Here is a 27,284-nt window from a genome sequence, read left to right on the forward strand (position 1 = left end):
TTGCCTGGAGTCAGAAGTACAACCAGCCGCATGCAGCAACAGCAGTGCTAGCAAGCATCCGGGCTGTAGTAGTGGTAAAATATTCTCCACCCCACCTACTAATGTGAGGAACCATTTTAGTCACTACCATAGAGGGGTCATATTCTGGTGCCATGGTGTGATCAAAGGCGAAGATTTCTTGTAAGATATTATATGGTAAAAACAACTAGCAGTGCCACCACAACCACAACTAGTGCTACCCCTACCACAAGCACCGCCATCACTGAAATGTTTCTTACTGCCCAGAGTAAAGATGGGCAGGTGCTGTCAGATGATGGCAGCAGATCTATGTTTGGGCCAGAAGAAAGTGAGGAAGAAGAGGGAAGGTCAACCCTTGCAGCAGAAATGGGTCTTACTCTACCTTGTGCACAAGTGGAAAAAGATATGATCAATGACAATATCGATGACCTGGATTTAAATTATGATCCAGAGGAGGAGTAGTTAAGCAATACACCTTTCAGTAATTTGTTAGATGTGTTGATCCTTTCACTCTGCAGAAGCAGCAGCAGGCTAGTTTATACCACTGGTTCCCCTACATGCACTGGCACCAGTACCACCATCACAAATACTCCTGTGGAAAAAGCACTAGTACAACTACTACCTTACCTGGTGTACACTGCCATAGTGTAGTGTGGGATTATTTTGAGGGCATGGGCGCACTGCAAGGTACAAATTGTGTGATAAAGGTTAGAAAATCTCACCAATTCTGGAATGAACCAACACCTATGTACACACCACAGCACAGCTTTGCTTCAGGGGCAAACTGGCAGTAGTTACTCTGAGATCATCAATTCAAAATTTTGGAATATAGTGAAAATTCAGTCCTGCCCAGGCCACATGCCTTAATTCGTGTTCTTATTTCTAATATTGCCCTATGCCCTGGTAACAAACCCGTGAAAACCTAACCATGGAGACAGAAATACCTTAAAGGAAAATATATCAGATTTAATTCCCTTGAATGGGTAAGCATGTTTCAGTCAGCAATCCTAGTCAAACGGGTTCTTCTTCTTCACAGTCCTCTGATTCCTGCAACTCCAGGTATGTGATACAAAGCCAACTAGAGCTCGATGGTATTCAGTAGAAGGGTTAGAGGGAGGGAAACAGAGGGGTTGGGCTTCGTATTTCCATTACTTCTATTTCTTCCTTGTTAGAGGAATAATAATGCTGTTCATATGTAATGAAATATAAAAACCTGTGGATTATTGACTACTAAAGCAACAATTGTGTAACGAATCAATAAGGATGGAAAATATTCATCATTTTGATGGGTTTATTGTCCTGATACAAATTGCTGGCCAAGGATGGTGACCGCCTTGGCAAGTTGTCACAACAAATAAGTTCCGACTTATCCATTTTGGCATGAAATTGAAATTGAAATTACTGCATTGTGTAAATATACATAAATTGACAGTGCTAAAATACATATCAAGCTCCCTGAAACAATTGGTGCCCTAAAGTTCTATATCCTCTCTCTGTTCAAAGGAGACTCTTCTAGGTTCCTGCTTTGTTTAGCTGCTATCCTTAGGCTTTGTATGCAACCGCTTTCAAGACATCAACTGATCTCATTGGCACCAAGGATGAATTTAGTAAACATTTGAAGGGATGACATTATTATCCACTAATTCAGACTAACTTGTGGTAAACACCATATGAAATTCTATGTTGTACAAATCAAGGACAAATATTTGAGGTTTTGAAAACGGGTAATACTTACAGGTCCCGCAGAATTCAGGGCCACTGAACAACGCATTCTTCCTTACTGATATACATCAATTCCTTGGGGGTTTTTTCTGTTGTTTATGCAGAAAGAGTACTTCATGTATCTTATTTGAACCTTCATGTATAAATGGCCATATATTTGATGTCCCAGTTATGCACTCAACCAAACTTAGGCAAAATAGGCACATGTCTAATTTACACTCAAAAAGTATCAACAATATATAATAATTCCAAATACTTTTTCATCAACACAATGCAAACAATGCTTTTTGGAGCAAGTTCTAAAAATAAGGCCATATCCTTATGCAATTAGAATATTTGTAAATTCAAGCCATAAATAAGTACCAAGAGAATGGACACGTTTTGAACATGTTTCCAGATTAATCTTTAAAAGATAGTACAACCGATACAATCATTCTTCATTCAACTTCCATTCAGGCCCAGGCCGGCAGGGTTGCATTGTGTAGCTCGTTTGGTGACCACTGTCCTTAAAGTGTTGTGCTTATGCTTCAATTGGGGTCTTGTTTTTTTTTCCAATTTATACCTGGTGCATCTTCACACCAAAATCCATAGCTACGAAAGTAAAACAGCACAACAAGGATTTCTGCTGAAGACAAAAGAAAATGTATCCATCCATTATGGGTATCATAGATACAAACTTGAAGGGTTTCCTCTATTCTGCCCTGCCTACTGATCACAATGTGATCGGGAAGAATACTCTGCAGCCTTTTCTTGATAGCACTATGTGTAACTATTGCTGGCTAAAATCACGGCTGCTTAGTCTGTATATTTAGTCTGTTTTCCTCTTGTTAGTTCTGTGTATTACTCTAAATTAGTAATGCCTGAATCATCTTGTTTTAGGCAGAGGTCCCAAGTCTCCCAGAAATTCCATGAGTCTCCCAGAAAGGTTGTTTCTCCTGCCTCCCTGATGCATAAGAATATCCCTGATGTATCCCTAAAATCATAGACCTGAAACAAGGACTCATAAGTCACTTTCATCGTCCGTTTCTCCCTGGTAACAGCTCGGTTAAGCAGGCCTCCTTCTCCGTGAATCTGTCTGGATTATTCTGGACTCTTGGAGTATTTCCGCAAAAGGGCAGAGCCACACCACACAATACAGGAATAGTGCCTACCCCACTACTCCAATCGCAGGGGAATCCCGGAGGCTCTGCCCTTTTGAGGAACCACTCTGGGAGGTCTGGTTAATGGAGCTGATTCCGGGAGAAGCAGAAAGAAGACAGAAGAACAAGAAGAGGAAAGAGAAGGAGCGGAGCTGTGGGAAAGAAGACGGACACTGAAGGGGTCGGTGGAGAAGAAGGGGAGACATTGAAAGGCAGTATGAAAGAATGTGAGAGAGTAAGAGCATGACTGAAAGTGTCAGAGAGAGTATGAGATAGCATTAGTAAGTGAGAGTTAAAAATCTACGAAATGCAAATGAAAATTCAGAGCTCTCTGCTTCGTTTGTTGACAAAATTGGCAGATTTGGTTTAAATTAAAAATTTGTATGCACATGTCTAATTTGGACTTAAAATACCATATGCATGTCTAACAATTTAAAGTTAAAGGGAATATTGTTCTGTAAAAATACATATAATCAATATAAAAAAACATACACATTACCACATTGTAACATACAAACTTAGTATTTGTGATATAACCACCACACTTATGTAAATTTTAACACAACCAAGTCTTCAACAATTTTTGACAGCATTGAGTTTATAAAGTATTTGTGGCTTCTTGGAAAAAACTGTCTAGTGGGGCAGCCGGTGGAGGTCTGTGCGATGCAGACTTTCGCCAGTACTTCTGTCGGGGCTTCTATGACAGAGCGCTGGCATCACATGCGAAGGTTGTCTGCACGCATCCCGCAAACATTCACTGGCAGCGGGATGCGCACAGACAAGCTCCACTGCTGCCAGCACCTTCGCTGGGGCTTCTATGGTTAAGAACCAGATGGTCATGTGATGCCGGCGCTCCGTCATAGAAGCCCCCAGAGGAAGCCCCAGCAGCAGCAGAGGCTGCTGGAGAGGAGGATCCAGGTACCCTGCAGCGGGGGATCTGGATCTTAGTCTTGTAATCAGACCTCTATTTGAGGTCTGATTAGAAGACGACCTCTGATATAAGACAAGTATTTGCTCCGAAAAAACCCTGTCTTCTAATCGAGCAAATAAGGTAATTAACAATGATTACACCTTAACATAAGCCAGGCCTAAAACTGGGGTTGCAGTTCCTTGGACCTGTCAAATCCATAATGTGACTTGGGCAAACAGCAGCTAAAAAGTACTAAAATGCCCAGGTACATAGTGTAAAAACATCATTTGTCAGCTCCGTTGAAGTCTTTCTTTCAAGCAGACCTACACTGCTCCTGGTGGACATTTCCCAGGGTCTATGGTGGACAATATAATGATGTTCTATGGACCTTCACAAACCTTGCCATGGCCACTTTATCGATCCGTGCTTTCGAGGCAAAGGGTGCCATAGGCCTAAACACCATCACGAACCGTATCTACCTATTTTACCTGCTGATTAGATGTTGCAGGCACAGGTGGAAAGGTTAGGAATCGGATATTGGTCAAATAAAAAAAAAAAGGGGTCTACCTGCTACCTTTAAATATCAAAATGTTATATGTTCTGGTTTCGAATAATGACATGACTGTTTCTTTAACTGGCTGCGGTCTGTTATATTGGGACAGAGGGTACTTGAGCGCTTTACAGGACTCCTTGCGGCCGCGTTGTGCACAAGCGTCTCTGTAAAATGACCGAGACACTTATTAACTCACCTGCACTTGGTGGGAGGGAGGTGCAAGTGAAGGCTGCAGTTGGCAAAAATTTTAAGGGGCCTCCATACTGTATCTGCTTCACTGGCCTGACTCATACACTGTTTATTAACATTCTTTTTTACCATAACCATAGAAATTCAAGCCTACGAAAAAATCCTTGAATAAAATCATACGGCGCTCAGTAAGAAAACAGCTTTGGAGGGTCTATCCACTAAAGGGAGAGTTTTGCATCTTGAAGATCTGGCCTCAGCCAGCTTCTGCTGTAGGAAGAGCTTGGCTGGCCCTGTATTATGTATTGTTATGTCAGTGAAGGATCTTGAAGGTCTCCTCGCGCATTGAATTATGCATTGTGCAGGGCCAGCTCTGAGCTTCTAGCGAGTGATGGCCCCTTTATAATCAGTGTTGAAGTGAGAATTGTCCCTTTGTCGCCCACTGAGAATACCACCCACCCGAAACACTGTTTTCACTGTTGATATGAGAAGGTTAAAAGGAAAAACGAGCTCTAGTGTGGGAGGCAGATTTTTTTTTTTGGCACGAGAGCTGGCAGTCTGGGCTCGGCCGGCCCATCCCCGGTGCTGGAGGAGGGGCGGCCGTACCCCCGCCTACATTCTACTTCAGGAAAAAGAAAGCTTTCAGTGGATGAGCGCCGAGTGACTCCCCCACCTCCAGCGCTAAGTCTCCGGGCTCTCGTCCATCTGCTTCTAGGAAAGAGGTCCTTCCTTGGAAGATCGCTTCCCCCCCTCATCCCCATCGCCCTGATCGCCGCTGGAGCGACAAGCGGGTCACGTCCAGCGACACACATGCCTTCGGCGGGGGCTGCTAGGAATCTGTAGTGAGACTTAAAACAGCGAGGATTTTTCAAACTTCCCCGGGGCTATCAAGGAAGAAACAAGGAGATCCATTTGCTTTGTTCAGCAGATCCTCCCTCCCTCCCACCTCCTATCTGGAGATCTGCTTGGACTTTACAGGAATCCAAAACTGCAACTTCACATAGAAAAGGGAGCAGCTCTGTTGGCTGGTTTTTCTTTTTGTGTGTGTGTTTCGACAGGGAGGGCCAGGGTCCCTTCTACCCCCTTGTCACCTCCAGGAGTGTGGCGTTTGGAGCGCTTTTCATTCTCGGTGTATCCGTATTTGTGGCTGGAGGATGGCTGGGTGCTGTCTGTCTGCGGAGGAGAAGGAATCCCAGCGGATTAATGCAGAGATCGAGAGGCAGCTCCGCAGGGATAAGAGAGATGCTCGCAGGGAGTTAAAGCTGCTGCTTCTGGGTAAGTGACGGCTTCTTAATGATGTCTAATCGATGGCCTGTTGGGGACACGAGATGTCTAAATGGGTTGTGGGCGATCGGATCGCATGGTGGCTCTTGATCTGTTATTGCGATCCATTCGCATCGCGTTTTCTTTCGTGTGTTCGCATGTACACATATGCAGTGTGTGTGTTTTCTAGGGAGTCAAACTATCAACAATTTAGAAGTTTTATGGTTTGAGTCACAGGGAGATAATGATCGGTACGAGGTCACAAGACACTGGTTTGGATTCTCGAACCTTGATCTCCAGACCAGTAGTGTGGTTACTGGGTTATACTGGTGTGCAGTGCACCTGGCTCCCTGCACGGTGTGTGTGTGTGTGTGTGTACACAGCGCGTTTAACGTGAAGGTATTTGGATCATGTTTGTGCCTTCATTGTGATAATCACAAAAGGTATTAGTAGCCCCAATCCCCTCCCTGCCTCGCATTGGTGCTATTATGCATGTGCATAGGATTTTAGGATTTTAACCATTTAAATATCCTTCTGATGCTGTAGAATAATATCTGAAGATTTACAATGACCCCTCCTCCATGTTCTTACCTGTATTCACTTGGTTTGACCCCCCCCCCCTTTGCCTAACACATATGAATAAATGTTGTTCCATACAACCCCCTGATCAGTCACAGCTCACCTCCTGGAGTTTGCAAGATTAAATATAATAATAATACATGTCAGTGTGTTTGCATTTTGAGTATTGTTTGTTCAGTTGGGGGAGGGATGTGTGTGTGTATGTGTGTTCTGTTATAACATGTATCATTTAAAAATGTTAACATAAAAATCTAAATGTGGCTTTGTACCTTTTTTAAAAATAAATATATATATATTCGTATATACATCAGCATTGTATGTTTTTTTTAATGTTTAAATATATCGATATATATATATATATATTTAAAAAATGTAAATACCATACAGTACTGTTTTATATAGGTGTGTGTGTGTATATATATATATATATATATATATATATATATATATGGTAGAAAGCCACATTGCTTTACATTTTAGTTTAAAGAGCAAAGTACAGTATAATATCTTACTATATACAGTGCTTTCCAGTTAAACATCAGCATGGGAAAGTTAGGCACGTTTGAAGAAGCAAAGTATAGATGATGCAAGTGGTTTATTGGGTGAAAATTCTTGCCTAAAGGATTGTGTCTTAACCTTTTTTTTTTAATAAACCCCATCCCATGTGATGGGGATATACATGAAGACTGAGTGCGGTAACCATTATTATTATTTTTTTTTTTTTTTACATAGTTTTTAAGATATTTCTTTGTAGGACTTTGTTCAAAAAGTGATCACGTTAAATCTCTTGTAATCCAATTAAACGTACCTTTATAACCCTGCTAGTTCATTGTCTATAGTCAGAGCGTGCTTGTTTTCTTGTTGTTCTTTGTACATGTGGGCCAAAATTCTGTTTTGGTTTTTTTTTAATAACACTTTACTTTAATAACACTTTGTTATACACCACTTACAATACCAATATTATGTTGTCAGCTGTCCTCGTTATGTTGCATGTTGTATTTCAATTTTGACCACAGCAGGGCAAGCATTTCTCCAAGAAGCACAATTCTGTGCGGTTGACCCAAAGTACTAGTTGACAGGAGAGTTGATCATTTCAACCTTTCCATAGGCCCAACAAATCGGTGAACAGGGGTTTACAAAATCTCCCACATTACTCATTTTCCCCTTCATAATGTAAAGTGATATTAGGGGTCCAGTCCTCCTGAAAATTCAATTTTTAATGACTAGACTCTACTGCGTCTGAGGATGCTAGAAAATAGATCAGGGTAGGGGATCAAGGAGATGCTTAAATGAAGGAAGGTGACAATTGATAAGGGTGGTGCTTCCAGCTGTGGCTTATTCAGGGCCCTCTTGGCAATTAAGAGGACCCTCGTAAGATAGGAAGTGGTTAGGATCTTTGGTAAACCAAGGTGGGGAAACACACTGGAAGTGTGTGAACATACGTTTCCACTTTTACTCTTCTGCATCAGTGATGCGAGGAAGCACCCAGCATGAATGTAAATGTGCACCATTTCTAGGTTAGAAGTTGCTTAGTTTGCAGAAAGATGGGCCAACCTAGTGTGTTTCACAGAGTCTACAAAAAAAATGATGAATCTAATCTTGTTATTGATGTTATACAGCAGGGGTAGCAAAAGGGTATCTCTCCAGCTGTTATATTACAACCCTTATAGTGGTGCTCAGTATAGTGTGTAGTTACATATTAATTCCAGACCCGGTTCTAATGCTGGCCTCGTCTAAACTATTTACTGAATTTCATTGATAATCTTTTAAAGTATTCTCTTTTGTTCTGCAGGCCTGCAAGTGTGAATAAAGATATTTTGGCGTGGCTGAATAATATCAGTCCAAGTGTTTTTTGCTCATTGTCCAAAACACACGATTTGCGTAGTTACGGGTATCTGGATAGCCACTCCACATGGCGTTTCACTTGTTTCATAACTTCAGCCCATGACCTATGCTTTGTATTTCCTAAGGGCAATTCTTAATCTTAATCTAGAATTCTTAGACAAAACCAACCACTAATTGAAAAACCAGTTTAAAAAATGAGCTTTTCTTGAAAAGTTGCATTCTTTAATTAAAAGGAGGAGGCATTTCCATTTAGAAGAAATTGGAATCCTCAGATGGTACCTGTGTGTCTTGTCTAAACGTTGTGAGTTAAGAAATTCTGCCTACTGAAGATCTTCCACAAAATGGCTGTATTTATGCTAGTTAATTGACTTTGCATTGTCCATCGGTTACAAAATGTCCTCAAGTCTGCTGGCAAGACATACTTTAGTATCTAATATTGGAAGTACCCTTTAAGAGTGCTAGCTTAACCCTTTCATATATCCCCCAAGCAGGAACAGTATCTTGACCTCTTGGTGGAGTTGGAAGATTGAGCAGTTACCTCCAAAATATTCTAGTTCTATAGCTTAAAAGAGTCAGGCTGTTAAAACTCTACTTATTTTGTTAACAAGACCCTCGTAGACTTTATGTGCACCAAATACCTATGGTTTTAAGGGCTATGGAAACCAAAGCATCATATATACAGGTGTGGTGGTCCTGCCCAAAATTACTGCTCTACTGGAATCTAATTGCTGAATTTTACAAGGATATGGTGTATAGGTACCTCGAGATCTGTGGCTTTTCCCACTCTATCTTGATCAACGTATTTAACACAACATATGAATAGACCTAATGCATTAGGTTCTTGAAGGGCTAGCAGCTTTTTGATAAAAACCCTCAATTCCTACGATATTGTCTTAACTAGATATTGTTGATGAGGACCATCCCATGCATACACTAACATCCTTGGCTCACGATAACCAAGCTAGTTTTATAAAATATAAACATTGTGGCTACAGAATCCACCTCTGTTTCTTTTTACTTCTACTATTGTATCCAAAGGTATTTCAGTTCAGATTGCCCCTCTTGGTCTGCTCCTTCTGACAGCTCTTCTACAGAAGCTAGAGGTGAGGGACTCTCGTTTGTTTCTAAGAGAGCACTCAAGCTATGTTGGTGAATGGAAACCTGTATGTTGATCCTTTCATCATCCATTTTTAAAATCTGTGGCTCATAGTGCATGGTGGTATCTATTTAGGATGCTTATTCAATGTCTGTCTATTATATTAGAGATCTCTACTATCCAGAATTAGTCTCTAATTGTTTTTCATTCCTCCTGTAGAAGTTAAACGGTTCCTTTTTAGAATAATGACTTTTGTATGTAATAGTATTTGTCTGGAAGCGGGGTAGAAGTGTGGGTCTCATGCCAGTCGGTTGGTCATTGTGACGATGGGAGTTGTAGTCCCGAGTTTGTACTACAGTAGAAAGGAGTCAACTACTATATATTATTTTGTTAACTAAGCATAATGAAAAGCATGATAAACAGTAAAATTGTATTATAGAAAACCCACCTTCTAACACTGTAATTGTAAGCTGGTAGTATAATTTTTACATCCTATCTATCGCAGCTGCGTAGTCAGCACTGTTGAAGGGCAGTTACCGTAATTAGTTCCTACCTCTGCTGTACAGGGAAGATCTATTTTCTACAAACACTCACTCCAGGGTTCTCCGTCTGTATTTCTCTATAGAACCCTTTCCCAAATATTTATGCATGGAGGAAGTCCATACTCCAAGTCAATACCACACAAACTTTTAAAGCCACATCCGTTCTGTAGCGTTTTTTTTTGTTTTGTTTTTTTTTTCTTCTTTTTCGTTTGCTATCATAAATCCGATTACTTTGGCATCATTACACTGTTCTGGATTAGACGTCAGATTCTGGAAACACCCTATTGAGCCAGTCCATCTGTCAGAGGCAGCCTGGGATATTATGATTCTTGACCTGGCTATCTGGGCCAGTCTAAAAACATACAAACTCCCCCCCCCCCCCCCCCTCCCTGCTCAACGCACTCCTATTAGTTTCAACATTAGCGCATTCGTAAGCAGGCTTAAACCTTTTTGCATACACCGCTAAACACATTGTTGATATACTGCGTCGAAACTTTAGTGTCTTGGGCTCACATAGTTTTATTTGTTTTTAATGTTTTTATTTTCCTTTTGGGTATGTTTTTTTTTTGGTTGTAATATACCAGTATATAATATATAATTTGGCTGTAAAACAAACTAGCATTATTATATGGCAGTAAATATGTCAGTTTTGTGTAATAAAATAATGTTTATTTTACTGGTTTCTTTTAATAGTAATAGTAGTCCCCATAGGGATAGTTTTTTTTTGTTTTGTTTTGTTTACCTCCTAGTTTGATGACCTCTCCAAAAGCAGAAAATGAGAATCAAATGCAAACATCATATTCACAAGTTAGCAATCTATCTCCAAGGGCAAAAATCCCCCTCAAGAAAGGTTGGCAACTGTTCAGACGCACGAACGTATTTAGTGTGTGTGCTGATTCCTTAAGTAAACTACGGCGAGTCTAATAAGGTCAGAGGAAAGCATGTTATTGATGTTGTCATTCCCACCACAGCCCATGTGGTACAGCAAGTAGTCCAGGGCTCGACATGTTCTCTCCACATGCTGAAGCCGGACACAAAATCCTGGTGCTGCCACACTACTAAGTAGTCAGACGACTCTGCCGAGGTCCTGCCACCCAGCAGCACGTAGTAAGGCAAGGCTGACTCTGTATATTGATTTCAGTGGGAACGCTTCTCTGTTACCGATTTAAATCTAGTCAGTGGTTAGAGATGTCACACCACAAAGCTGCATTAGCAGGATTGCAGCTTCTGGGTCCGATGAGTCTTTATGTTGAAGAATGCGTATTTAAAGTCCTCACAGAGTACTTTAATTTTGATTCTTCGTAACAGTTTTGTAAGGGACATTAAATTGTTCTTTTTAAGCGTTCATAAAACAACAATTACATTTGCCTGTCAAGCAAAGGAACAGTCTTAGATTTTGGGGGGCGAGAAAGTTGATGGACGTGTTTAAATAACTTGAAGAAAGCATGCACGTATTTAACATGAAAATAGGACTTGGGTGCCCCTTTAACCCCTTCAGGACCGGGATTTTGATACTAAGGTGTCGCCAAAGGACCGGAGCCGTTTTTGTGTTTTTGCCATGTCTTTCTTCAACTGTAATTTCTCTCTTATCAATTGGTGCACCCACACAAATCATATATTGTTTTTTTCAGCACAAGTAGGGCTTTCATTTGAAACCATAGTAAGCTGGGTAGTACATTGTTTTGTTTGAAAAAAAGTGGGGAAAAAATGAAAAAACACATTTTTTTTACAGTTTTGTATACATACAAATTGTACACACATTAAACCAATGGGAAAAAATTATCCCAAATATATTCATTAACTTGTCCTGATTTGGAAACCACCCAACATGGCCAGGATTTTTATCTATTTTGACCAGTATAGGGCAAATATTGCAAGGCATGCATCACGTTTTTGAAATGTAATTTTTTTCAAATTTGGCATGGTAGTCTAATAACTGCAATAGTTGTCACAGATACTGATTACCCCCCCAAAATTATATGTTTATGAACAGTAGATAAGTCAAGGTGTACAACTAGGATCATTTTGACACTTTTCAAACAGGGATTTTATCGCCAATTGCTGCCAAATTTTGAGGTATTTTTATATTTTTTTGTTTTTTTTTGCATATGTTGCAATGTTGCTTTAGATTTTATATTATATTTTGTATAGAATATGTGCAACTGCAGAACAAAACACCAAATTGTGTTCACCAACATCCCCCGGTTCCAACAAGGCCTCACATGCATGGTTCATGCATTTTTTGAGGAAGCTATGAGGGCAAAACTGGAACATGCGCATTTTCGTTTTCACATTTGGAATTTTCAGAAATTGGTTTCCTGGGCCCATATCCCATTTGGGACATTTTGGAAGCCCCCTGCTGTAAATTACCCCATAAAAGTATATCTTTATGAACAGTAGACAAGTCAAGGTGTTCAACTAGGGTAGTTTTGACAGTTTTCAGCTAGCCTTTTCTTCACTGATGTCTGCCAAAGTTCACGGAAAATTTATTTTATTGCGTTTTTAACAAATACATTTCAATGTTAAAATTTATTTCTTGCACAGCATATGTGCAACAGTGGAAGAAAGCACCACATTTTGTTCACCAACACCCCCCGGTTCCAACAAGGTCTCACATGCATGGTTCATGTATTTTTTGAGGAAGCTATGAGGGCAAAACTGGAACATGTGCATTTACATTTTTTTAAATATTTTTTTTCATCAGATTACTTGTAAGTGACAGGTTTAGGCCGCTGACATCAATCAGGGAGACCGATCAATAATCAGCGACTTAAAATGTCACCGACAAGTGATCAGGTAATAATTATGATTTTTTTTCATTTATTAATAATTTGTGTTTTTTCATAATTACCCTAGATGAACCCTCTCTCTTTGTAGAGCAGGGTCATCCGTGGGCTGCCATAATGATCCGATCACTCCTATTGGCCAGGAGCGATCTGATCAGCCCAGCATTTGACCTGGAAGCACCCTGGACTTTCAGGTCAGTGCTGTTATTTGGTTTTTTTTATTATTATTATTATTTTATTAAATTTTTTTTTTTTTTACATTATTTTTTTTAACTCTTTCAATGCTGATGCTCCATTGAAGCACAGCATTGATTGATATTTAGTCCCCACAAGCTTGTGGGGACTAATATTAACCCCTGCAATGCTGCGATGGGGGTCATACACAATCGCAGCATTGAAGAGGTTAATTGAGGAAGAGGGGGGTAGGGGTTAACTGAGGAAGGGTGGGGGTGGGGGGGTCTGGTCTCCACACTCATGTGGAGACCAAAGAACCCTGTCTCCCTGTCCCTGAAGCTGCCTCTGGCAGCTGGGACACAATCTCCAATAGACTGGAGATTGTAGGGGAGGAGTCTCTCTGATCAGTCCTATAGGACTGATCAGAGGACTTCTGGGGGCTCGTTTTTGCTGTTGCCGGTCTGCCTGGAACCCCCACCAGCAGCAGAACCCCCTAAAAAATGGGAATTAACCCCTTCAATGCCGCGATCGCGGCATTGAAGGGGTTAACGCTGCACTGACGCTCTCATGGAGCGATCAGGCAGCAGGGGGGTGTTGGATCAGGTCCCCACACTTGTGTGGGGACCCATTCAATACCCCCCCCCTTCCTGAAGCTGCCTGTGGCAGCTGAAACAGCGATTGCAGATTTTTCTGCAATCGCTGTTTCTGCCTACAAAATCACTCCGTGGGAGTGATCGTGGGCTTGGGGGCGGGCTTAGACAGGCTGTGCTGTCTGCCCAGGAGTCCTTGGCAGACAGCAGCAGCAGCGCCCCCACGATCACCGCGATTGTGGTGATGTGGGGGCGTTTTTTGGAGGAGACGCACCTGGTACGTCCCGGTCTACCGGTGACTGTTAACCAGGAAGTACCAGGTACGTCCCGGTACTGAAGGGGTTAAACTAGGCCGCCTTGCTCTTTTGCCGCAGTGCTAAGAAGTAATGTAACTTTGTGTTTTAGTGTTAAGAGTATATGCTTTTTAGAGTAATGTCATTGAGGTCAGTCTGACTCTGATTGAAAGGAACAATAGTGTGGCCCATGAATCAAATATAAGTGGGGAAATGGCACAACATCTATTCAGTACTTGATTTAGGATCAGTTTCCTTGGAACACAAGGACAACAAGAGCAGCTTTCTTCCGTGTCATTATATATAAATAGTTGAGTGCTGCATGTTAATATAGAACCAGAACCCGAAGCATCATGCATTTGTCCAGCAGCTTGGGCACCACGCTGAACCCAGTGGTCCATGGAAGACTGCCAAACCGGTTTGGGTTCAGGTGCGTGCATCGGCATAAGAGAGAAGCAATTCTCCCATACATTCTAGCAGTCTGGTCACCGCATGCTCCTGCACTCCGAGCCCCCTTCTCCAACGTGAAAGAAGAACATTTCTGTAAAGCAGAATATTTAATAAATAATGTTACTGTAACCTATGTGGCATGTGCAAGATTTTTTTGTAATGGCCTTCGTGGCTAGTTGGTAATTCCTCCTCGTTTATGCTCTTTTCCTCTATTATGTTGCTGATTTGTTGTTGATCAGTTTAGGTGGTATTGTTAAGGTTAGACAAGGAGGAGGGAGAGAATTTTAGGACAGGAAATTGTTAAAACTAGCTGTCAAATTGAGACACAGACCTCCGCCTCTGTGAGATAAAATATGAAACTGTCTATCTCCAAAACAATGATGTTGGTTGATACGCGCAAACGTTTTGCATACTTGAAATACATGAATGCAGTGTTTGTGTTTTATGATGGCACTTTTTTGGTACGCAAGCCTGGTTGCCGTGTGCCATAAACAACTGCTTTGAGTATGGGCAGTTTACAGGCTCGCCGGTGAAGTTCGTTACAGGTATTAAACCAAATGCACTAGTTATAGGTATCAACAGGAAATTTTCAAATGGTTAAGCCCAAATGCCATGTTTGTGATCTTACATTTAGACAGGCAACTCAAGAATTTCAGCAAGTCATATATATATATATATATATATGTCCAAAAATAGTTACCGGCACTCCAGGGACTTTCCAAATAACCACACAAACAACTTCGGTTTTCAAGTCAACGTTTCAGTCTTGTTTATTTCAGACTTATATAATATATATATATTCTCTAAAAAAAATTTTTTTTAGAAATATCTTAGTTTAAGTATACCATTTAATGCAGGGATGTGTGTGTGTATGTATGCTTGGAGTTGAGTTTCTAAATTAGCTGTCTCCAGTGACCATTCACATGCATGTGTCATCGGGTGCCACTGAATGGGTTAATGTCTGTGCCCTGCAGTGTTTTAAAATTGCTTCATTGCACTTTATTAATTCTTGCTGTCTCCTGTCTGAGGGGGGGGGGAAGCATGTTTTAAGATATACTTGCCAGATGTTTGGTATTAACCCTCTTACTCATGTCGCTTACAATGCAACTTTAAGTTTGGCAGTTGTAGAATTGGATGTTTTTGTTTCTTGTATTTTCTTTTAAACAATAGATGATTCTTGTTGGCCAAAACATATTTTATTTTAATAGCATTATTTCCACTGGATTATGCATTGGGTTATTGTTTTCTTTTCAGGGTTTGTGTTGGTCGTTATGTGTGCATTATTATTATTTATTTAATAATAATAAAAGTTTTTTGTTGTGGAGCACCTTCTTGTTCTCACTGCTGCTGTCTGTAGAAGTCATGCCAGACTGAATTACCAGTACGGCAACATTCCAGTGTAAATAAATGAGCTTTATGAGCTTTGTGTGGCCATCATTAACCCCTTTCTGTGCAAAGAATCCAAGTAGGTTGGTTGTTTTCGTGAACATTTCGAAGCAGTCGACCAACAGGAAGTATGAAAAATGGGGAAAATCACCGACACGCTTTATCTGTGGGGGAAACCCCAATCCTATTCAGGATTATGTTTTCCCGGGGACAATGTTTTTGTTCTTATCTATATTTGCTAAGCCTTTGCATTTATCTAATAAAATAAACCTATAAAGATTGGATATGCTAAGCACCGAGAACAAAACAACAACAACAAAAAAAACGTTACCCCTTTCAGATGTTTAGATGTAACGTAAAGAAGTTTCTCTTTAGAAAGCGGGTGGTAGATAAACAAACATAACAGCCTCCCATCAGAAGTGGTAGAGGCTAATACAGTGAGGCAATTTAAATATGCATGGGAAAGACGTAAAGCTCTTCTGAATCTAAGACAAGTTTACGGCCTGAGTATTACATCAGGAAAAATGGACAGATTAGACGGGCTGAATGGACCTTATCTGCTGTTACATTCTATGTTTCAGTAGTTCATTCAGAAGCTCCAAGGTGGTGCTTCAAATGATAACATCTGAATGAGTTTATACGGCTGACAAATATAACTTATTTTTGTGAAGAAAAATGTTAATTTTAAATAATGAAAGAGTTTTTTTGTTCTTTGAAATGGGTTACATAACTGTTAATATTAAAAGTAATATAATTATATGAGGTTTAAAATAAAATCTGTAGCGTCCATAACTTACCGACCCTCTCTTCAGCTCATTGTGGGCAGAGCCCGTAGCCAACCTAACAGGTCATAGCAGTGACCTCTTAAGATAACTGAGCACACCTTACTTTTTAATGGGAACTTTATGGGATTCTAGTCATTCCCCAACTCGTTAAAAGGCTTACTTTTTATGTTTTTCTGTAACCTTCGGTATAAAACAAAACGCGTGTTTTGTGTCCTGTTTTCATTGACATTCAAAAATATTTGATATATGATAAGGTCATTATTCAACTAAGAAAAAACCTAAGGGCTAATGGTATGTTTATGTTGTCTCTTCTGCTCTCAGGGATAATTATTTACTGTTTTTGGTGATTTCAGCAGCTATGTAGTCAGCATTTTTACTAGAGATAATGATAGTTATGTGTTGATGTATCTGTGTACATCATATACGTGTTGATGTTTTCTAGTGTAAATATCTGATTTGTGTTCAAGGGATGGTGGCAATATGTAAGGTGTTTGCCCTCTCGTTACTATTTACCTCAGCATTCTTTTTTCCTGTCATTAAATGGAAGTTGAACACAAACAATAAGGAAATATTTAACAAGTATGCCATTTTGTCTAAGCTGTAATAGTAGTTAATAGGGATGCCACCTTGCTCTTTGGGGTATTTATGTACATTAAACTAATCGCAATTTATTCCCATATTCAGTAGTCCTTAACCAGGGAAACTTTATGGCGTGTTAAAAGTAGAACTCTAAAATTCATTAAGTTCTTCTATTCCTTGTGCTATAATTTGAGTTTAGCAGACATCAGTTAAGGTAAATGCAGCTTTATAAAAGTCTATTCAAGCCTATATTTGTAGATTTTCGAAAGTTACATTTCTGGCACTCTTTCTTGGTCCTAATATAATGATATGCACATTGACTTGCTTCTGGTTATTGTATGTGTCAGTAGAAGTAAGGAGGTCGCTATTTATGCATTAAGTCTAACTCAAGAACATATGACACATGAAGCTAAAAAGATACTTGAAATGGAATATCCAATCCCTGGAGGATTCTGCTAAACAACTGCTGACACATATTCACTGATTACAGCAGGGATGCCGCATGTAATATATGCATCACCCCAAATATCTTCTCAATTTTAAAGCCACATGACTGTTGTATTAGGAGATGGTTAGTGTGGATTGTAGGACCTATGTAAAAAAAAAATTAGTTGTCAACTATTTCACAGGTCAAAAAAGAAGTAATGTGAAAAAAGTATACCCTCTTTGAATTCCATGGTTTAATGTAACGGGACATAACAACCATCTGTTCTTTAGCAGGTCTAAAAATTGGGTAAATACAACCTCAGATGAACAACACAACATGACATATTACACCATGTCATGATTTATTCAACAAAAATAAAGCCAAAAAGGAGAAGCCATGTGTATATATTAAGTACACCCTTACGGCTACCATTGAAATTAAGATACTAAGTAGCAAACTTGTGCTGTTAATCTAATACCCTTGATTAATTGATCATCAGCAAGTGTGACCACCTCTATAAAAGCCAGAGTTTTAGCAGTTTGCTGGTCTAGAGCATTCAGGTGTGTGTTAACACAATGCCAAGGAGGAAAGACATCAGCAATGATCTTTGAGAAGCATTTGTTGCTGTCCATTAATCTAGTAACGGATATAAGGCCATTTCCAAACAATTTCAACAAGTCTATCATTCTACAGGAAGAAAGATTATTCGAAAATGGAAAATATTCAAGACGGTTGCCGCTCTTTCCAGGAGTGGGCGTCACCCCAAGGGTCAGACAATGCAATGCACAGAGAAATTGCACACAAAAAAAAAACCCACCAAGAGTTACATACTCTACAGGACTCAGTTAGCATGTTAAATTAGAAAAAGACTGAACAAGTTTGTTTAGAGGGATTGACAAGGGAAAGCCTGTTCTCTCTAAAAGAAGATGGCAGCATGGCTTAAGCTTGAAAAGTTGCATTTGAATAAAGTACAAGACTTCAAGAACAATGCATATAAGCAAACAGGACCTGGGAACCTTGCTGTCATTGATCCGACCATGAATTCAACTGTATACCAAAGTATTCTAGCGTCAAATGTGAGGCTATCTCTCTGACAGCTAATGCTTGGCTGAAATTAGGTTTTGCAACAAGACAATAATAATCCCAAGCACACCAACAAATCTACAACAGAATAGCTGAAAGAAAAGAATCCAGGTGTTACAATCGCCCAGTCAAAGTCCAGACCTCAACCCAATTGAAATGCTGTGGTGGGACCTTAAGAAAGCTGTGCGTAAACAAATGCCCACAAACCTTAATGAAATGCAGCAACGTTGTAAAGAAAAGAGACAGAAAACAATTACAGTTATTGCTGCTAAAGGTGGTTCTACAAGCTGTTGAATTGTTAGGTCTACTTGGTTTTCACACATGGCTTCACCATTTTGGCTTTTTTTGTTGATTAAATCATAACATGGTGTAATATGTCATGTGGTGTTCATCTGAGGTTGTATTTTAGCAGGTCTAAAAATTAGGTAAGAATTCAAAGAGGGTGAGCAGGGTTTTTGTGTGTGTGTGTGTGTGGTATATACATTTATAACATTTATCAAATAAAGCATAACTACGTCTCTCATAGATTAAGATTTTAGACTTTTATGTCGCATAGCCATAAAGTTTAGATGCTTGCAGTAACTTTTATCTGAGCCGTACTTCGTCGGCTCCTGGGAATTGTCAAACCTTGTCCTACGTAACGACATTGAGAATGCATGTATATGATAAATGCAGACAAGATTTTTTTTTTTGGATCCTAATGTTATTAGTATAAGAGGACTTGGATAGTTGTACCCTGCTGTGATTGCATATGGAGCTATATCTGTACAAGATTATACAGTGGTCTTAAATGTAATGTATAGGTTGAATAAAATTCAGTCTTGTTCACACTGTTTATAATTGTAATGCATACTGTGAGAGCTGGAGAGTTCATGCTACAAATGTCTACAACTTATTCATCACATTTTCCCTTGAATATTTAAATTATGTATGAAAATCTGTTTTTATAAGGAATAATGAGGAGTAAGTATAACACATCACATATTGATGAGCCTCCATCATAATCTACTTTTAATGAAACGTGACTTGAGACCCAATACAATTACTTAGATTCATTGTTTTCAGCTGGATTTTAGCATCCTTTTTAAAGTACTTGACAAGACGTTGATGCCCTATTAGCATTAGTATTACTATAAGCAAAGGTTATGGTGCTATCTAAAATGTAACTAGCTCTTGTTCTACCAGACAATTAAGAGACAAATGTGCATACTCTGTGAAACATATAAAGAGCAAAACGTAAAATTGGCTAATTTTGTGTTGTTGATCCAGGACAAGCCAAAGTCATCTAAAAAGCAGCAAGGCTTGCCGGGCAGTTACTGAACGGAATATTCTGTCTCCTGTGTCGTCCATTAGCACCCGAGTAAAATCCTTATCATTGTAAATGGCTGTGTAGTAATCATAGGTTTGCACTGACCTGTGGACTTTACAAGACCGAAGTTAATGAATACATGCTAATCTAGACTGCCGCAAGCAGTGAATAAACTTTCACTTAAAGACCTATTTTACTTGTTCACTGCCGTCCTTCAATTAGTTATTTTGATGGTATATGATACTGCTAACATTAGAAGAAAAAAAAGTCTTCCCCTGCAAGGTGGAATATAGCAGTGTTTGGCCGCCTTTTATTCTAGAAGTAGAAAAGGTTAAAGAAATCCGGACATTTTGCAAACATGAGAACATTAGAATTGCTGGAATGTTTAGGTAACGTGCACCAGGCATCATAAGATGGATCTCTGTAGAAGGGTAATCTGGGGATGGGCAGCTACATACTTTGTGAAGGACATTTGACCCCATAAGCAACAATGACCTCCATAAGTCTTGTAGTGGTGGACACCTGGTAACTTCATGTTCACTTGGTAACTTCATGTTCACCTGTTAACCTCATGTTCATGTTGTATTAGCTAGTATTTGGGTTTAATACTGTGAAAATTGGACCCTGAAACAGCCATGGTTTGCTTGGTCAATCCTGGTGGGTGTGACCGCTCCTTTAAAAGACAACGGTTTCTTAATAAAGAACCAAATCGGAATGATGATTTGTAGTGTGTGAAATGTACAGGTTTGAGTCATTGCTAATGCAAGTGTTATCTGTGCTCGCCCACGCTACATTTCTCTCCCTTGGTCTCATGCTATATCAAGGGTCAGAAAGGACAGTTGATAATAACAGATAAGTAATGTACCTTACCTATGCCTTATCAGTATATAATTGACTTATGTATTGTGTATTTCTCTTAAATAAGAAAAAAAACTATTGCTAAATAATATTAAAACGTTGTAGTGGGCATATAGTAGTGCTTTTTTTGTGTATTGACTGATATTAACTGATATTGGGCCACAATAGTCGAGTGTTGGACATACCTTTTGCTAAAAACATGCAATTGTGGCCCTGGTAGGTGCACGTTTCTGTTTAAAGGAACGGTAATGTCAAATTTCTATAGCACTGTTCTATTCTGCAGAGCTGTACAATGCTTACACAAGATATAACACACAGCACATAACATAATGATATGCACTTAAAGAAATTAGGTAAGGAAGACCCATTCCAAATCGGCTTACATTCTACAATGATATACAATTTTTACACGGATGACATTGGGGCGCATGCATTATCGCCCCTTTTTTATGTGTATTTGTAGTCTTGTGACCTTAAATATATCTGGCTCAATTTGCCCCCCCCCACTTCGGTCCTAAAGGCAAGAATAACCGTGTTACATGGGTCTGGTATGACGTGTCGGCCAGCCCTAAGTACTCTTCATGTATGCTCAGCACAGATATGGCGATGTAGATTGATGTATAATTAGTAATATGTGTTTCTGCGTATTACGTCGGTCTGAACTGGAACTTTCTACTTGTCACAATGACAAAATATGTGTCAAAAAGGATAGATGATGGAGTTTTTTTTATATTTATTTTTTTGAACCTCCGTATGGAATGTCCTTTAAGTAATGTGCTTAAATACACTTGCCACTGATCCTGCAACGTTCTGAGCTGTATATCTTGCAAAGTGGTTGTTCCTGGCCGTTTCACTTGGAATGTACTTTTACGTAAAAGGCTGACCCTTGAACAGACAGTTGCGCTTGAAATGTAAGTTCTACTTATGAAATATCACGTGAAGTGTGTGCGTGTATATATAATACGTATATTATTTATTGTTTTATATAGCGCCATCTTTTTTTTAGATGCGAGTTCTCTGGTTATTTTTCACGTGATCCTTCAAACACTGTAGAAATAAATTGCTTTACACACTGGTCAAACAGAAGCAAAAAAACACCGAACTTTGGTAGTTGTGATCCATCTTCAGCCTGATGTGCGATGGTTAACATCGCTGATCTGCATTAACAAATAGACACAAACACATTACGTGTTTAGCATTAATAAAGATTTTGCGTCGTCATATTTGCTGGACTCTGTTTGCAGTGTGTGTCTGTTTGTATATTTTGGCGAATATGCATAAAATTTTGCATCCGTTTAAAGGCTAAGAATAAGACAAAATATTTGTCGAACAATTGAACTGAGGTTCACATCCTCATTCCAGGCAGGATTTGTTAAGGGCAATAGAAACTCAAACACTCTTATTTACAATGCCATACAAATTTATACAAATCAAGCGCAGGGAAGACAAAAAAGGGAAATGTGTGTAATTTGGTCTCTAATATTGCTACCTAAATTTCTTGCGTCTTCCCACACCTTTTATATTGTGAGTTATATGGTTGTATACTGTTGGCAGACATACAAAATAGTTAAATATGCTCTCCTAAATATGCAAATGTTTGCCGTTGTTGGGATAAAAGTCATATGAATGTCCTAAGGGACATTATAATCCTCTCTCTGTCTGAAGTTGTAAGGCGCGCGTATCACTTCATACTGCTCTCTTAGAGTGGGATTATGGCATAAACTTGCGAGCAGGGGGACTTCTTTACACAACATATTGTATTTTCTGTATATTTGAGTTAGTGATACCCCTGCGTACTGTAGAAGTATGGCTTAATGTGTTCTTAATGTGGGGTTCTATATACACATAAATGATGATAAAATCACAATGGGGTCAGAGTAGGTCATGAGCTTTACTTCTTCTGACAGCGTCTCATGCTTTCTGTTAGATGGCTAGATGGGGTCCGGTGTTTAAATGTTGGCATAAAGTAGAATGCCCCACTGGTAAACATGAATGCATATTATAACCGCAGACTTGCATGTATATAAGGAGAACTTGCCAGTGGATCAGCCATTTTAATTATATTTTAAAGGCTCACTTAAAGAAAGCAACTATGAAGTCCTGGGGTTGAGGGGTCAGTGTGGACACTAAGGCAGGGGTGTCCAAGTTTTTTCTGCAGTGGGCCACTTCATCAGAATTGTATACGTGCGCAGGCCGCACTCATGTTTCACTGCGTGAAAATATGGCCTTTAATAAGATATGCAGATTAAAATAAAGTAAATGACACAAAACCTTTACTTTTCCTCTCACTGATTTCTGGGCCTACAAATTCAGGATTCTCGATAAGTAAAAATAAAATAGTTCTATTTATTTTAGGGATGCACCAAAATGAAAATTTTGGACCAAAACCGAAAATTCAGGGTTCACTGGCCAAAACTGAAAATGACCCCCCCACATACTTTTAATAAAAGTAAGTTGCACACCAAAATTGTACAAAAAAAATTATATATTATGATTGTTAACAGCAATCTCAGGCATACCCAGATTCCAGCATGTACTGGTTGGCTGGGCATTGTATTTTTTTGTCCAATTTTAGTGTGTAACCACACTTTTATTAAAAGTAACACACCACAATTGGACAAAAAAATAATCAACAATATGACTTGGCATGATAGGAGTGTGATTGCTAACAGTCCTATCATGCCAAGTCAGCCAGTACATGCTGGTACAGGGTGGCTGTAAGTGCAGACCCCATACTGCTGGCAGCATCAATACACAAGGGGGGCAGCTAGCCAGGTTTCAGCATGTACTGGCTGACTTGGCATGATAGGAGTGTGATTGCTAACAGCAATCACAGTCCCATCATGCCTAGGTTCCAGCACTTGCACATCCATGCTATCACACACGCACACACTCATTCATTCATATACTCATTCATTCACACATTCATTCCCTCACAGGCATACTCATTCAAACAACCTCCCCCACCCCCTTACCTACTACAGCTTTCGATGCCGCTCACAGACTTCAGCAGGGGGCGCGGCCTCCCTCGTTCTCCCCACAGAGGAGGCAGGACTGGAGCAGTGAATAGACCCTCCCACAAGTAAGTGGCAGGGCTTGTGATCCTGGCTGCCGATCTCACGCGGGGCGCACCTCGAGGTCACGCGGGCCGCATTTTGCCCGAGGGCCGCATGTTGGACGCCCCTGGACTAAGGTGTAAGAAAGGCAGCATCACATTAAGGGTCTATAGTGTTTCACCTGAGCCTCATATGTTTAAAGAACATTATGAGGGAGCCTGCCCATGGCTTTTTTTTTCTGTTATATTGTATAACACATCTAACTTTGCTACCTGCCTATGTGTTTGACAGGACCATACTTCTTGGGGTTGGTTTTGGAAGCTTTTATCCAGACAAATAACTAGGCTTTTCTGGTGACCATGAAATGATACGTCTTGTGATCCCGTCTTAATAATCTTTTGTCCGTTAGATAATGAACTTCAATTTGACTAATATACAAGTATCCACAACTTTTTGCCATGATGTAAACTACCTCCTTTTACGTGGTCAGGCCTAGTTAAAGATGCTTTAAGCACAATGGATACTAGACATGCTCTTTCCCTACATTCTCTGCTGACCACTTCTGCTTTCGCATCTTCTTGTTCATCTTCTCTCATCTTTTATCTTCTCTTTACTATCTTCGTCCAGGGACATTACCTGGTTTAAATTTATGCCAAATGGCAATGCTCCTCCAATCGAGAGAGAGGACGTCACCAAAAGGGCCACAATTTTAGAGGAAGTTCATCTGAGGGCAAAATGACGTCACGTCCTCTCCCCTGATTGGAGGAAGTCACTGGAAGAGCCACTGTTTTGGTCAGGGTATGTCCCTGGAGAAATAAGATAGAAGATGATGCAGAGGTTATAGGAAGGCATTAAGAGGGTGTAATTGAAAGGGTCCCAGAGATTTCAGAGTATCGTCCACTTGGTGGTCCAGCCTCATTTTTGTGGCTTTGCACGAATCACAGAATGTGACATAATTCAGTACATTTTCAATTTGTACGAAGCAAAATGCACAAGTCTAATTGATATGCCTCAGTAAAACGCTCCTATAAACTTCTTATGATCGTGAAGACAGGGGTATGAATGTAAGAGAAACTTATGGTTTTGAAATCAGAACCTGTAAGCCCGCCTTGTTCCATTACCAAGCCAGGAGGGACTGTGAAGCTGTACTCCTTGTTCACATTTCCTTTTAATTCTGTAACTGAGACATTCAGAGTTTTTATAGAGACCAGTAACACATTGCATTATGTTACAGTCACCTCTAAGTGAGCAGATTTCAAATTTATATTTACATGTACTCCAGTACTACCTGTGAAATAAAAGGTAGCCATTGATGTCGGCATAAACATGCTTAGGTGTCAACTGAGCGTTTAGTTTCTAAGAATAATCTTCTGAGGTTTCCTATGATCTCTAGTGATTGTTTATCACCAGTTTCATCTATAATATCGTTGTGTGTTTTATTATGGTGACGCTACGAACAAGTTTCTTTGCTTTGCTTGCACGTTGTATTCTTAAATGCGACAATGGATGGCTCGGCTAGAAACATTTAACGTTATAGATTGAAGTGTAATATTTTAAATGTGATGTGCCAACTAGACAAAACATTACCTGGGTGCTGTAGCTTGCTAAGAAAATAAACCTAAGCCGCTCTGTCACTCTATACTTTCCTGAATAGCTTTAATCCCCTAAAACCAAAACAAACACAAAGAAGCTTTTACTGCTGCTATAGCCACAGAGCCTCTCTAACCGTCGGGGCTTTATGTGCCCTATTATCACAAACTCATTTGAAAGGAACAGTTTTAGTTTTTTTGGACTATGATATTAATGAAACAGTTGGCTGCACATTTACGGTATATCATATGGATTATCATATTACGGAGTCAATATGGATTATAATATACACAGACGTCAAATGTGGTGTTACAGCCACGTGTTGTCACAAGTTTAAGCGTCTCTCCTATGCACAATGATAAATGCACTAGATCGTAAACGTAACGCTAAAGAGGAAGCCCTGTTTCGTTTGCTTTATTTTGTGAATAAGTGTGTTTTGATTTATTTTTTCCCCCTCTTTTTATCAGGTTTATGTGCAGGATGCTTTGTAGCCACCGAGGGGTTAAAGCCTAATCTTTTTTGCACTACTGCTTATTTTTTGTAGCCCAAAAAAGACACACGGCACAGGAATTTCAATATTTATATAAAAAAAATAATTTATATATTTTGAATGTGTATAAATTCCTGTGCCTTCTTTGTGGTTTTATTTTAGAGGCTTGACCATTTGATTTGACTGGGCAACCCTTAAAAACCATGCCCGTTTAATGACATCCTTTCAGCTTGGGCAAACAGACGGTTAACTGTTTTGACGCCCATATGTATAAAACGTTGCTTGGCTCATGTTTACAACCTATTCTTGCTCAGTGGTTCTCGTGTGTCTTTTTAAATGTAAATTTGATTAGAGTGTCAATATGGTAAATCCCTCCAATGAAATAGCTGGAATTCTTGAGCTTCTGGTTGGTTGTGGCTGCGATGCGGCCGTGGCTATATGCAGCCAGGTGAAAAGCTTCTAGTGAGTCATTTGCAGCTCAATCTATTTGTCCTTTTTTTATTTTTATTTACAAACGAGCGCTCAATACCGCCGCATTCTCACCATGCAAATCCAGCCAAAGCGTTATACTAAGATCTGTCCTCTGCACACAGTGTCACAAACACCAGACTGAACATATAGTGCGTATAACAATGTAAATCATTTAAACTAAATATTTAACCATGTAAATACCTGGCGTGGAGCCATCAACGTTCCAACAACCTTGGACAATAATCTTTTGGAACCATGGATGCTTTACAAGATACTTGATGGCAGAAATCAAAAGTCTAGGGGCAGTAGAATGCACACAATTGATAAAATAGACATGGCGTGATCAAAGGGTCTTTTCATTTCTTTTGTATTCTTTTTCGTGTCCTTATTGAGATCTATCAGTAAATTGAATATTTCTACCATACATTATAAAATGCCAAATACACAGTGCCAGCTTACTCCGTGTTGCAGGATTCACTTGCTCTTTAGTGAATAGTCCTAAAAAAAAAATATGTAAAATTGAGAAGATGTGTACATTCTTCATGATAAAATGAATCGCTTCTGTGAGCAGAAATGTTTTTTTTTTTTTTTTTTTAGAGAAACAGAGCAATTGTCGGCATTCTTTGGTTTACCAACGAATTAAAGAATTAAGGCTAAAGGTATTGACTTCTAGGAATTAATCTAGATTTAGATTTGAAATTGTGATTAAAATTATGTAACTGCTTTATATCTTTGTGTCCCATGTTATCGGATTTACAGAGTTACGGGGGAATTGAGTTCTCTGAATCTAACCCCCCCCCCAAAAAAAAAACCCGGCGTCCCAGGGAGCCTCCAAGCAATATGACAGTATGTTATTGTTGGTACTTTCAGTACATTACATTTATTTACATAGCACCAGCAGGTTCTGTAGCTCTGATACAACAAAGTACGGTAAGTTAAAGGTCACTTTTTGTGCAAGTGCACACAGGGTCTTGTTAGACCCCCGTAAGGATGGAGCAACTAAACACATCTCCTGCAGGATAATAGCCAGGACCTGTGCAGCTTTCAAAGACCCCCTTTATTTTGTTACGGTAAGAAAGGCGCTTTCCGTATGTTAAACATGTG

At 39.6% G+C, this 27,284-nt stretch overlaps 1 protein-coding gene across 1 annotated transcript in view; it reads left to right on the forward strand.

Annotated features, from left to right (window-relative positions):
• The first annotated feature begins 5,682 nt into the window (after positions 1-5,682).
• Positions 5,683-27,284, forward strand: part of LOC149300580 (guanine nucleotide-binding protein subunit alpha-14) — a 67,252-nt gene continuing 45,650 nt past the window's right edge. Inside the window, exon 1 of the mRNA XM_089485190.1 lies at positions 5,683-5,803. Coding sequence (XP_089341316.1) covers positions 5,683-5,803 — 121 coding nt within the window. The remainder of the gene's footprint in view (positions 5,804-27,284) is intronic.

This window comes from Sceloporus occidentalis, unplaced genomic scaffold (genome assembly GCF_023333645.1).
Source record: "Sceloporus occidentalis isolate IW3139 unplaced genomic scaffold, rSceOcc1.0.p SCAF_24, whole genome shotgun sequence".
NCBI classification, from domain to species: domain Eukaryota; kingdom Metazoa; phylum Chordata; class Lepidosauria; order Squamata; family Phrynosomatidae; genus Sceloporus; species Sceloporus occidentalis.